Source organism: Malurus melanocephalus, unplaced genomic scaffold (genome assembly GCF_030028575.1).
Source record: "Malurus melanocephalus ecotype Western Australia unplaced genomic scaffold, MMel_1.1 scaffold_3, whole genome shotgun sequence".
NCBI lineage: Eukaryota > Metazoa > Chordata > Aves > Passeriformes > Maluridae > Malurus > Malurus melanocephalus.
This window is the reverse complement of record NW_026623235.1, coordinates 98084-110214: the sequence shown is the minus strand read 5'-3', so window position 1 is coordinate 110214 and position 12131 is coordinate 98084. Positions and strand designations below refer to the sequence as shown.

General features: G+C 44.2%; 1 protein-coding gene across 1 annotated transcript in view; it reads left to right on the top strand.

The window, feature by feature from the left end:
- SYBU (syntabulin) overlaps nucleotides 1–10177 on the top strand; it is a 40607-nt gene extending 30430 nt beyond the window's left edge. Inside the window, exons 4-7 of the mRNA XM_057367656.1 lie at nucleotides 3068–3170; nucleotides 5657–5860; nucleotides 6803–6952; nucleotides 8120–10177. Coding sequence (XP_057223639.1) covers nucleotides 3068–3170; nucleotides 5657–5860; nucleotides 6803–6952; nucleotides 8120–9215 — 1553 coding nt within the window. The 3' untranslated portion in view covers nucleotides 9216–10177. The remainder of the gene's footprint in view (nucleotides 1–3067; nucleotides 3171–5656; nucleotides 5861–6802; nucleotides 6953–8119) is intronic.
- The last annotated feature ends 1954 nt before the right edge of the window (nucleotides 10178–12131 follow it).

Here is a 12131-nt window from a genome sequence, read left to right as displayed (position 1 = left end):
TTCTCAGATACCCATTCCCGGCAAGGAGCAACCCTGGAAAATGTGACGGTGCTCCGCTGGCCATSCTTGTGCCATGGGAGGAACGCCTCCATGGCACAGAGCAGCGCAGAGCTGTGCTCCGTGGCGTGGGCGTGCTGCTGCTCGGAGCTGCAGCCGGGGGGAGGACAGGGATGCGGGCTGCCCAGCSGGGATACCGGGCTGGCTCCGTGGGCACGGAAAAATACGCATGAGTGGACTCCAAGTGACATACTGCTGAAGCTGGTGACTCAGCGTGGAGTATGTTTTGCAGGAAGGGGTTAGTAAGGCAGTCCTTTTAAAAGGAAAATCTCTGGTAGGAGCTCAACAAGTGTTACGGCCAGTTAGGAYAAAGGAATGCGGGATTGAGAAATGTCAGTGTCTTTCGTAGTTAACACTGAATTAATGGGCTGTTCTGGGGCTTACACGTGTGAGCTCTTGCCATGACAGTCGCAGTGACACAAAGTCAGCAGGTGTCCCTGCGGAGCGCTCAGCCTGGGGAATGGCGCTAGGGGAATGAGAGCCGGTGTTGTGCTCCTGCCTGCACTGCTGCTGGACAAGGAGTTTCATGTTTTGTTAAGATACTTGTAAGTCAGAAGTCACGCCTACCCAGSAGAATATGTTGCAATTGGTATTTTATGGATAGACGCCGTGTTATTTTGCTCAGATATATCTACCAAATGGGAGAAGATGGTGTTTAAATTCTCCTAATAACACTGCTGTCAAGCTCTGCTACACACAAAACTATCTTGAACATCACTTATACACTTGGAACCATTACTAGCAGTGACCCCTTTAACTTATAAAATGTTCTCAAAGATCCTATAAATAGCCACATGCCTAATTTTAAACATAAGTAGTCTCCTGTGCTAAGTGTTAAGCTTGTGTGTAGCTGTTATTAGAACTGGGGCCAGGAAGGTTAGTTCATGCTTTGGGGACACAGTTCCTGGTCTCAGATGCAGTTCAGTCTTTCASAAAGCTCTGCTGATGGTGTGGTTGTGTTTTCAGGCTCCGCTGGCTCTTACCAGCAGTGCCCAGCTCTGCAGCTCTTGGTGCTCCAAGGCAGGCAGGTCAGGGAGAGGCGATTGTTAAGCCTTGCTGCTCTGCAATGCTTTCGATAGCGAGATCTGATTATGATGTGATCTCCTTACCCAGAGATGAACCTTGGCTAGGGCTCCCTGCGCCACAGCCAGGACTTGCCTTGGGAAAGCTGCTGCTGTCTTGCAAGCGCAGGAATGTTTTGGGSACCCAAACACCAGAGGTATGACATCTGTGTGATGTGTTTACTTGTTTGGGTCTTGTTTAGAAAAGTAGCTTTGGGTGTAGTGTGATACCAAGAAATTATTTGGAGTGTACGTTAGTCTTGTAGATGGGGATGTTTTGTTTATCAGGAAAACTCCATTGCATCTTCGAATATCACATCCCATGATTATTTTGCTTCCCCCAGGAGAGGGTCACTCACATTTACATCTAACATGATATAAATACTCTGTCAAACCAAGAGGCTTTGCTCTTTCCCTCCTTCCCCTTGCAGATTTGTACCCAGGTCTGATCTGTTATGGCTGTGGTGGCTTGGGTTTGATGATCTTACAGGCTATGGAGGTGGTTAGAGGTGGTAGAGCTGGATCCCTGGATCCCCTTTTGATGAGCTAAGCTTTATATCTGAGCACTCTGAAATTGGGCTGAGGAATATCCTGGGATGAGATGGGATGGGATGGGCTGGGCTGGTGCAGAGGCACAGAGAAATGGGGGCTGATCTCAGATGTCATGAGGTAGGGGAAGTATTGGGTTAAATCCAATCACACCTTATCCTAGGGCCAGTTGCTAAGTGTTGCCAGATGGTAGAATGGTTGCTGGCTCTCTCTTTAAGGCTGTGAAACTTGGCTCTGACCTTTTCCAAGTCTCAGGTATTCAGGGTGCAAGATGCAGCCTTCATCATCAGCTCTGTGAGGCATTTAAGAGAGATTGAGGACTAAAAGATCTATCTGCCATAGTGGGGATGGTGGTAGCTGCAGCTGCATCTCCCCAAGTGGAAAAGATAGGAAAAAATGGCAAGTTTGCAGCTGGGGATGTCTATCCGTGGGACAGCACCCAGAAATTCCYAGGTGAGAGATGATCCCCCTGGTCAACTGCTTAAAAGATGTTGGAGAGTTATTTCCATCCCCTCAGCTAAAGCCACTATTCATTATTGTGGCTCTATAGCATGGGACCTGGGCATGGYTTTGGACATTTGACATTGGAGTGACAGACTGGAAAAAAATTACAATTTTGGTGTGGTTTTTTTGTTTTTTTTTCCTGAGAGGATAATACTTTCTTTGTACATGTACCTGCTAGTGACCTTAGCAAAATGAGAGCAGTTTTCCTTGTGTATGCCAMAGCAGGTGAAATAAAAGCTGTGATCCATAGAAAATCAGTAACCAGACAGATGACTTGGTACCTGAGAAGCACTTGAGACCTACATGTGATTATTGGATTATTTTAAGGTTATTAGAACTGCCTCACTATGCTTCTGCACCTCATGAAAACCTCCATATATGTGTACATACTTACATAGATATACTGTTAGCCTGTACAAGGTTTATACCTATATACATATACCTGTATGTCATCTCAGMAAACAAAACAGAAGCAGCAAGCAATRTTTCTGTGTGGTTTAAAGCAATAGAAATATCCAGTTATAATTGTGGGTTCCTAATCACTCTATTCCTGAAGGAGACACGTGAGCAGCCTCATTCATCTCTCAATGGCTGCGGGRAAGCAAACAGGTTGTCACAACAAGTGTTCCTGTCTGAGTCCTAAAATGGCTTCTGTAGTGTCAGGGTTTTGTGTCCAAATGTTTTTTCTGCTCTTGTTGAAGTGCCAGTTCTGAARAAATGTTGAAAATCTGGAACAAATCCAGCGCTTGTCCTCAGGGATGTTTGAAAATCCATACAACTTCTGAAATTCACCCAGTGCAGACAAAGGAAGGATGCTTGTGATTCACTGTTATTTTGAAAACAATCTTTGAGTTATAATTTCCATCATGTTTTCACTCTTTCCTTTTCCTTTCCAGGCAGTGAAGCCGATTTTAGCTCTTCAAGCAGCACGGGCAGTATTTCAGCACCTGAAGTCCATATGTCGGCTGCTGGAAGCAAGAGATCTTCTTTTTCTCGCAAGTAAGCAAAGCAATTTTTCCTGAATATTGTTAGTGCAAAKATAGACTATTGTATAAGGTCTTGCATTTTAAAACAGTTGGGGTAACACAAGGTTCTTGGGTAGCACACTGGTGAGAACTGTGATATAAGAAAGAAAAAAAAAAGTGCTGTATTRAGTGCACAAAAATTGTCAGTATGCCAGATCAGCCAACTGTTGGGGTTTTTTTGGTTATTCATGGCAAGTATGGGAGATCGAATCAGGTTAGGCAGAAAAGGCATTGGCTAGAGTGGAGAGCTGGGTCTATGTTAGTTAACAGCAATATTTCTAACCAGTTAACTGAAACCTTTTGGCCTTAACACTTGGTTTTATCTCTGTCATAAATTATCAGCTTGGCTTACACCTTTCCAKATCATGATCTTACTTTTTGTTGTAAGAAATAGACAATATTACCTTTGATGTTATTGGGATTGGGTTTTTTTTTTTTCTGAAATACCTTTGCCCAACCTTTATGCAACTACAACTATATGCAAATATTTTAAAAAAAATCATATCATCATCATCTGTCTAAATGAACCTTTCATGAAAGATTTCTGTAAGATTTCTCCCTGTCATATGTGAATTGCAAATTCAGACAGCTTGCAAATACAGGGGCATTGGGATGGATCAGCGCACGTTGTGTTCTGCCCACGCAGTCCCTGCTGGTTGCATTTTGTGGAGCAGGAGGAAGGAGTTCAAATTGACAGGACTGGTTTCCTGCCCTTTGTGGAAGAGCTGGCAGGCAGGCTGGGACCGGCAGCAGGATCCTGAGTGCCTGAGTCACACAGGAGCCTTGAAGGTCGCCAAGTRCCCCAGCACACAGAGATCATCAGAATAAGGCTGAGAGTGCTTTCCTCTCTGTGTCATGACACTGTTAGAAAAATAAACGCTACTTAAGTTCCCCTCTAGATTGCATCTAACAAGGAAAATTCCTGGCTGTGGGAAAAAATGTAACATGAAGCCCTAAAATCACCTTACTTTTAGTAAGATTCTGTATGATTTCATATACTACTGTGCACTTTAATATAACTCTAGAGCATACTGACATACTTCATTGAGCAGAAGTCCTCTGTGACAAGGCTCCTTCAGATGCACTGCTATGCTAAGCACAGTCTGTGCAAGTTCTGCAGCACACCAGAGTTGATGATACACTGYATGAAGTGGAAAGAGATGTCTCCTTTGCAATATGTTCTTTTTTAACTGTTTGACTTTACTCGCTAAGAAATACTTCAATGTTGTCACAAACCACAGTCCTGTACTTCATTGTAAAATAATCATAAAATCACCCAAACCGCAGCAGTGTGATGAAGGTTCACAGCAGCCACTCAACCATCTGTTCCTTATAAACTGTTCCATTTGCAGAGAAGGGAAAAAAATAAGTGAAACAATTTAAAGAAGAGATGTTGCTTCATAGTTCTGTGGTATTTAAATTTTTGTATTCAAGCCTTCTCTTTTTCTGGCTGGGTTCGCCTTTTTCTGGTGGTTTTTTTTGTTGTTGTTGTTGTTTTGGTTTTGTTTTGGGGTTTTTTTTTTGGTTTTTGGGGTTTTTTTTTGTTGTTGTGGAATTTTTTTTTGAGGGGGGTGCGGTTTCATTTTATTTTTTTAAACCTTCCCTTTCATTCCCATTTAGAAGAACAACTTCCATGGGATAATGAAGGTAGCAGTGTAGTTGAGCAGGATGGCAAACCAAGTGAGCAGGAGAGGGATCCATCCCTGGAAGCTGTCCTCAGAGCACTCCAGCCCTTGGGCAGCTGTCAGGCAGCAAGGATACCAATTGCTTTCAAGCACACASAGTTGACAGATTCTTTAATAAAGAGTGGGAAAAGAAAGGTAGATATGTATGAGAAAAACTAAAAGGAAAAAAGAAAAGGCTGTGCTTTCCTTTGTCTCTTTTAACACTATTTCAGCCTGCTCTCCATGGGGTTCAGRCTATATCTAAGTGAATGAATAGCTGACCATGACAGATGAAGCACCAGTATGCCAAAGGCAGAAAAGAACAGTGGTCCAAACAAAATCTGTTTTCCCTGCACACTGTGATCCCTGAGGCTGCTTGCTGAGGAGCATGAAAGCAGTCTTACAGCAACCCTCCATGCACAGGCACCACTCTGCAGGCCTGGCCAGGGAAAGCTGGAGTGTGATTCTTTTGGCATTAGTCCAGACCACAGGCCTCTCATTGCTTAACAGAGTCAGAGATTCAGGGAAYGTGGATGATCTGATGGAGTCACTGGGAACCGTGCTGTACTGAGAAATGTAAAATGGCTGAGATTTCCTTAGATCACTTAATTCAGACTGAGGGCCCCTCTGTCAGTGAAAGAACATGCAGTGGCTGATCATGTCAGAACTTTATTTATTTCCAGCCACTCACAGTTATCTCTCTGGTTCATTGTTTAGAGAACTTTGTGTGTAAAATAAGACATATAATGTGTTGTCTGATGAGAATAATGCTTTCACTATTTTGGTTCTTCTGCAGTCGTGGCCCTTATGGTCGGAATAATGGATCCTCATCCTACAAGTCTGGAGCCAGCCCACCTGCTTCCCATGGAAAGGACACTGTGTCAACACTGTGCAAAAACCATCTGAGTCCTGCTAACATCCATCAGAGTTACAGRGCTTCTTCAGCCAGCAGCAGCAACTCAGGCTCGTACAAAGGAAGTGACAGCAGTCCAGTGATGAGGCAAGTCTGTGTTTCAGCCTCCTGGTGTTGAGTGCATTGACAGCCTCTGCACTGCAGTGTGGGATCAGCTGCAGGAGCTGCTGTGCAGGTCACCTGGCTCCTTGCCAAAGGTGATGCCTTCTATAGGTGGTTTGACAGTCAACAGGTGTACCAGACAGTGTAAAAGCTGTATTGTTTCAGCACTGTAAAATTCAAGTTTAGGTCAAAGCTGTTTGCAGTTGGTATTCTCCCAGGCAGCCATTTTCATGCCATCGGTTCTCATGAAGATTTACAGGTTCATTTGCTGTAGGGCGCTTTTCACTTTGGAGAGAGTGAGATGGGGTAGTGTAGGAAATATGATACACTTGGGTGAAAATTCACCCCCCTAGCCTCAGGCACCTCCCTAAGGAGTGCAGTTTCCTGTACAGGAAAGAGCACAGATACCTGCCAGAGYATGTGAYACATGCTGCAGAGAATAAATTGCCACCATGCTGCTGTTTCCCTCTTTCCCAGACAAGCATATCAAACGCACGCCCCAAGCTAGACAGGATGAGTCTGGATATCAATGTGCTCAGCTTTATAACTCATGTGTGGAACTGAACTCAGTCTTTGCACTGTCTCTCYTGGCTGTGTCTGTAGACGGTTGCCCTGCCCTGCCTGCTCTTGGGCACACCAGACATTTGGGGTGAGGGGATGGCTAGGTATTGTAAAGTTAAAAGCCTCATTTGATGTAATGAAACTGAAGCCAAGTACAATAAATAGTAAATTTTGCATTATAGCTGCAAATCAGCTGTTTCCTCAAGTACTTTGATTTACTGGGGGAAGTAACTTACGTGGACACTGAGGAGCCCCAAATGAGTCAAGCTTTGCATGTATCAGTCAATGGGATGTTTTTCATTCTTCAAGGCCTTAAGAACTGTAAGAGTGATGTTATGTRATGGTTTGTTTTGGGTTTTTTTTCAGGCGGTCGGGGAGATACAATTCTTGTGGTGACAATCACAGCATTAAGCCACAAAATCCAGAGCAGTATTTGACTCCTCTGCAGCAGAAGGAAGTGGCAGTACGGCATTTGAARACCAAGCTGAAGGAATCTGAGAGCAAACTTAAAGAAAGGTAAACTAAACTTCAGAAATCAGTCAGAAAGATTTATTTGGGAACATTTAGGGGTGGGAATCCTGAATGGTTTTACTCATTTCTTGATCAATATTTTCCATTAAGAAATCTAAAATATGATCAGTCTGATTAGGTTGTTTTCAATATTACAGGTTTCAGAGCATAGTAAAGGGATGCATAACAAGTTTATAGATGTAGCTGTCTCTTTTTCCTCTTTGGAACTTTCACAACAGAATACTTTAAAAGGACAGCTTTTTTATGAGTCTGATTTAGATTGAGACATTTTATATATGCAACACTTTCTACCTGCCAGCATGTATTACCTTAGTGTCCTGTTCTACCTTTCTCAGTGATGTAGGATGAAAATGTCCCACTTCTCCCCAGTGAAAGAAAAGCTCATACCCGAACCATTGTGCCCATTTGTGTTTTTGTTGCTTATATCMTCAGTTTTTCACAATGGCCCTTTGTATGGATGCTGAGCAAAGAAGTGACAATGTGCATTACACAGCAGCAGATGTCTTCTCTTTTACTAAAACTGGACTCTGAGTGCTGGTTCTCCAGCACAGACACCCCAAGGGGGCACAAAGGGCTGAATGGAGCCCCAAGAGAGTTCCAGGGACCCCATGCTCTGCCTCTGCAGGGTCTGGAGCTCACAAAGGAGTCCCTTCTCCCCACTTGCTGCCCATGTGCTTGCAGCAGCCTCTGTTTCCCTGCAGGGAAAAGCCATCCATGTGCCTGCAGCCCCGAGCTCCCTGGCTGTCTGAGGCCAGCACTGGCTCTGGCTGTGTGTCACAAGCTGCTGGCAGGCAYGGGGGATGCATCCAGGCAGCTGCTTCCCATTTCCTCCAGAGCGAGGCACTAAGGGAGATTTTAAGCCCTGCACTGGTTAGACCTGGCCTAGAGGTCACTGCTTGTGCCTCAAAATGTCCAGGATGGTGGCACTGCCCACAAGGCTGCTGGTTGTGGGGTGGGGTCAGTGACACCCAGTAGCAATCCGCTGGCATGCCTTGGCTCTCAGAGGTGGCTGCAAATGACCCCTSGAGAAATTTGCTTCCTTTTTGGAGCATCTCTGTAGCAGAGCCATTGCCGTGTGGTAGAGGCCTCACGTTGACTTGAACTGAGCAGTCGGCAGAAGTGTTACAACATTTTTTTTTTTTTTTGCTGCAGGGAAACAGAAATAGAGGAGCTTAAAGCTCAGCTGGGACGGATGAGGGAAGACTGGATTGAAGAAGAGTGCAATCGTGTGGAGGCAGAGCTGGCCTTAAAAGAAGCAAGAAGTGAAATTAAACAACTCAAGCAGGTTATTGAAAGCATGAAAAACAGCTTGGCTGAGAAAGACAAAAAAATTCAGAAATACTTCATAGACATAAACATTCAAAACAAGAAACTGGAATCTTTGCTGCAGAGCATGGAGATGGCTCAGAACCACTCCATGAGGGATGAGCAGTGCCTGGAATACACATGCGACTCAGAGGAGAAGCTGTTGGCGTTGTGTGCCACCATGCCAGACAGCCCCATCACAGAGGACCAGGGTCTGGAGGAGGTGGCAGACAGCGAGCTGCTTCTTAGTGAGGACAGAGCTAATGGCACTGACTCATCTGGAGAAAGTTTGGCCACAACCTCTGAGCTGAGTGATCCAGCTCCTTTCAGTGCTGCTGTAAATAAAGAGATGCTTGAAATCATTCTGGATGGAAAATTAACTTATTGCCRGGAGGAAGAGAACAGCAACATGACGGTGGAACAGGCCATCCAGACTGACGTGGTGCCGTACAGCGTCGATGTGGAGCAACTCATTCAGAACATCTTCAGAGCTCAAGACACCTGCCCTCTAAGCCCACCTTCTTCACTGAAGGAATTGGGTGAATTTTCTCTCGGAAGCTTCAGTGATTCTGGTATCATAGTGGACTTAACTCCTAGTGATCCCAATTCTGCCATCCTTTTGTCTCCTATGGAGTCCCCATGCAGGAAGGTGGAGCACGGTGTTAATGAAAACCGTTTCATGAAAGAACTTGATTTTACAGAAACTCATGATGATGAAGCCTTTGAGTATGCCAATACAGGAATAAAGAGGAGATACTGGAGCAGCAGTCTCCTCGGKGATCTTCTGGCTGTAGCAGCCCCTGTAGTACCAACTATTGTGTGGGCTTTGAGTACTCAGAGAGGAGGAACAGATCCTATTTACAATATTGGAGCGCTGCTTCGTGGTTGCTGCCTGGTGGCCCTGCACTCTTTGCGCCGAACACCCTTCAACATCAAAACCTAAATTCTACTCTGTCCCTGGGCACCAAGTGGCTGAGGCAGAGAGAAAGAGGGATGAAAGAGATCATAAAAGGTTACTGTATATTCTGGCAGAGTCCATAATTTGCTTTTGACTATTTGATTTGCACTATAAATCAGTTCAAAAATATGTTCCTTGTTTCAAAATATAAAAAGAAAAAAAAAAAAGCTGAACCTTGCACTTCCACAGGATGTTTTTAACTGGTGTTTTTAACAGTGCTGCTGCTTACAGAAATAGTCCTTCTGCTCCCAGGCATCGTGTCCCACCCCTGTGCTGGTGACTTCCTGGTGCCAGTGCATYTGCACAGTGAACATGACCAGGGAAATCAGGAATTAGAGCCTAGTGCTCTTTCATGTTCCACTGGCGAGCTAGGATTCAGCTCAGTCGCTCTYCCTGGTTCACTGAGCAAATGTACAAGCACTTTGCACTTGCTCAGGGGKAGTGTGAGATGCACAGGGGAACAARTGACCAGAGAAAGGTGRGGTATTTCTCTAGGCAGCACTAACCTTCCCTTAGGGTATCACACCTGTGCTCCAGAAAGCATGCTAGCGCTTTCCATTTGTTGTCCCAAGTGTCAATTCAATTTAGAAGTAAAACCCGTATTCCCCAGGCAGCTTCCAGCACATCGTTTGTGCCTGTCTCGTGTAGTGCTCTTCTCAATTGTGCAATTGCTTGAGCATTTCACTGGTCTTGTGCGTATACAGGGACTGTAACCAAAAATGTACATTGTTGGGAGTCTTAACACTTGTTACAATGGTAAGTATAGGCGTGGATACACTTTGACCCTTAATGTTGTTTTAAAGTCTTTATGTACTGGAACCAGATGGTCTTTTGAGCCCTTTGAAACACTATGTATAAATGTATTGTGTTTTAACTTATTGTTTATTTAATTGCTTTATTGTAAATTACCTTTATAATCACAAGTTCAGTAAAGCATGATAATAGAAATGTCAAACGTGTGAGTGTTTTACTGTAGAAAAGTACAAAAAAATGTCCCATCCCAGCTGAGCTGAGGGAGGTACTGTATCGGCCACTGTTCCAGGAGAATTCTACTCAGAAAACCTGAGTACAGCTGCAAGTGTAAGCACTRACCACGCTGATTAAAGGCTCCAGCCGGGCTGCAGTTGCACACACAACCTTCTCTGCTGCCTCATGCTGCTGCACTCACAGATGGTTAATGGCAAATGACCTAATCTTTAACCCAATGCAATCAGCTGGAAACCTGGAACKCCTCAGCACTGAAATSCCAGAACAGTGGAAGTCTTYCTGGCATTTAACAGAGGCCCAGGTYTCGTTTAGCCCASCTGACAGTCATGTAGTTTCAGTGTGCACACTGTGACCATCAAAACATGAATTCTCCATGTCCAAAACCTAAGCTCTATGGGTAGATCAGAGCACAGAAATGCTACCCAACAAGCTCCACCCAAGTTTTCAACACCACCTCTGGCCATTTAAACCTCACTGGCCTCCTGTCTTCACCAAAACAAGTGTAGTATTTCCTTGTGCAASCCAGAGCCGAAGGGATCCACTGAAGCCTGACAGTGCCATGTATTGCTCTGCAGCTTTGGGGAAGGAAGTTACAAGTAATTCACAAGGGAGGAGTATAATTGGCCATGTGTGGGGCACATTTGCAACATCTAAGAGCGTGATACCGATGGTTGCAGAGGTGACTCGCACACCTTTCATGTCCCTGATGACGCCTGGCTTGTGAATTATTTTGTGTTTGCAATCGATTCTAGAGACTCCATTAAGCATTACATTAAGGACAAGAACTCTTAACAGATCCTTTGAAGTAAGGAGTTCACAGAGATGGACATGAGAAAATCTTGCTTGTTCTGCAATAACTTCCTGTTTTGTGCTCTCCTGCCTTCTTGGGTGCCTGCAGCCAGCTGGCTTGCCTTGTGACACCGCTGCAATGAATATTGCTCAAAGGTCACTTTGAAAAGCTTGTAAATTATAAGGACACTAGGGCCAAAATTACCAGTTGGAGGGTTTAATGTAAATTTTACACAACCATGGAATTTCATAATTCCTAAATATCTCTTCTTGGGATTGAAACACATTACAGAAAATTTTATTCCTATGTCAAAATGTATCTATGGAGGGGCAAGAGAGCAGTAATTTATACCTGACTTCATTCCAGTGTTGGATTTTTCTTTCACAAGCCACTACTGTTTAAGTGATCTTTGAGTGACAGTGAAATAGACCATAAGTCAGAGGAAAAAGTGATCTTCTAGGAAATGAATTCACAGGTGATTATGTGGGTGTCTTTTGCAGCAAGAAGCCACAAWGCAGGAAAAACCTACACTTACGTTTAAGATGCCAATACCTCAACTCATAACCATGTTTTGGGCAGGTTCCATTTAGCAGTAGTGTTTTAAAATGTGCTATTTAAGACGCTAACACCAAAACAATGTCAAAGTTTCTTCCTGCCCTTAAGAATCTTTCAATCTGCTCAGCTCTCAAAAGGCATTTAACTATGATCAGCAAGAAGTGACAGAATCCCCATCATATTCCTGGTAGAAATCCTTGCTCTGATCTCTATCCAAAACCCATCTCACTTCCAAGCCTCCACCCCTACTTCTCCACACTGCAAGGACATAGACAGCTCAAGGTGYCCTTTGTTAGAACATGCCTGAAGTACCATAATGCACCAGTCCCAGACTTTGGGGGATTGCTTTTTGTTCCACAATCCATGGAGAATGTCAATTGTTACTACAAACATACCAGCTTAGTTTTTTTCCCTCTAATATTACCCTTTAGTCTTTGTCATATCTCACCTGAATCCCACCGGTGCTGTAGAGGTAGGGGAGAACCATCTGCCTCCAAACAATTCAATAAAAACTCCCATCCTTTTTTTCTGAGTTTAGAAAATGCTCATATCCAGACCTGTACCACAGT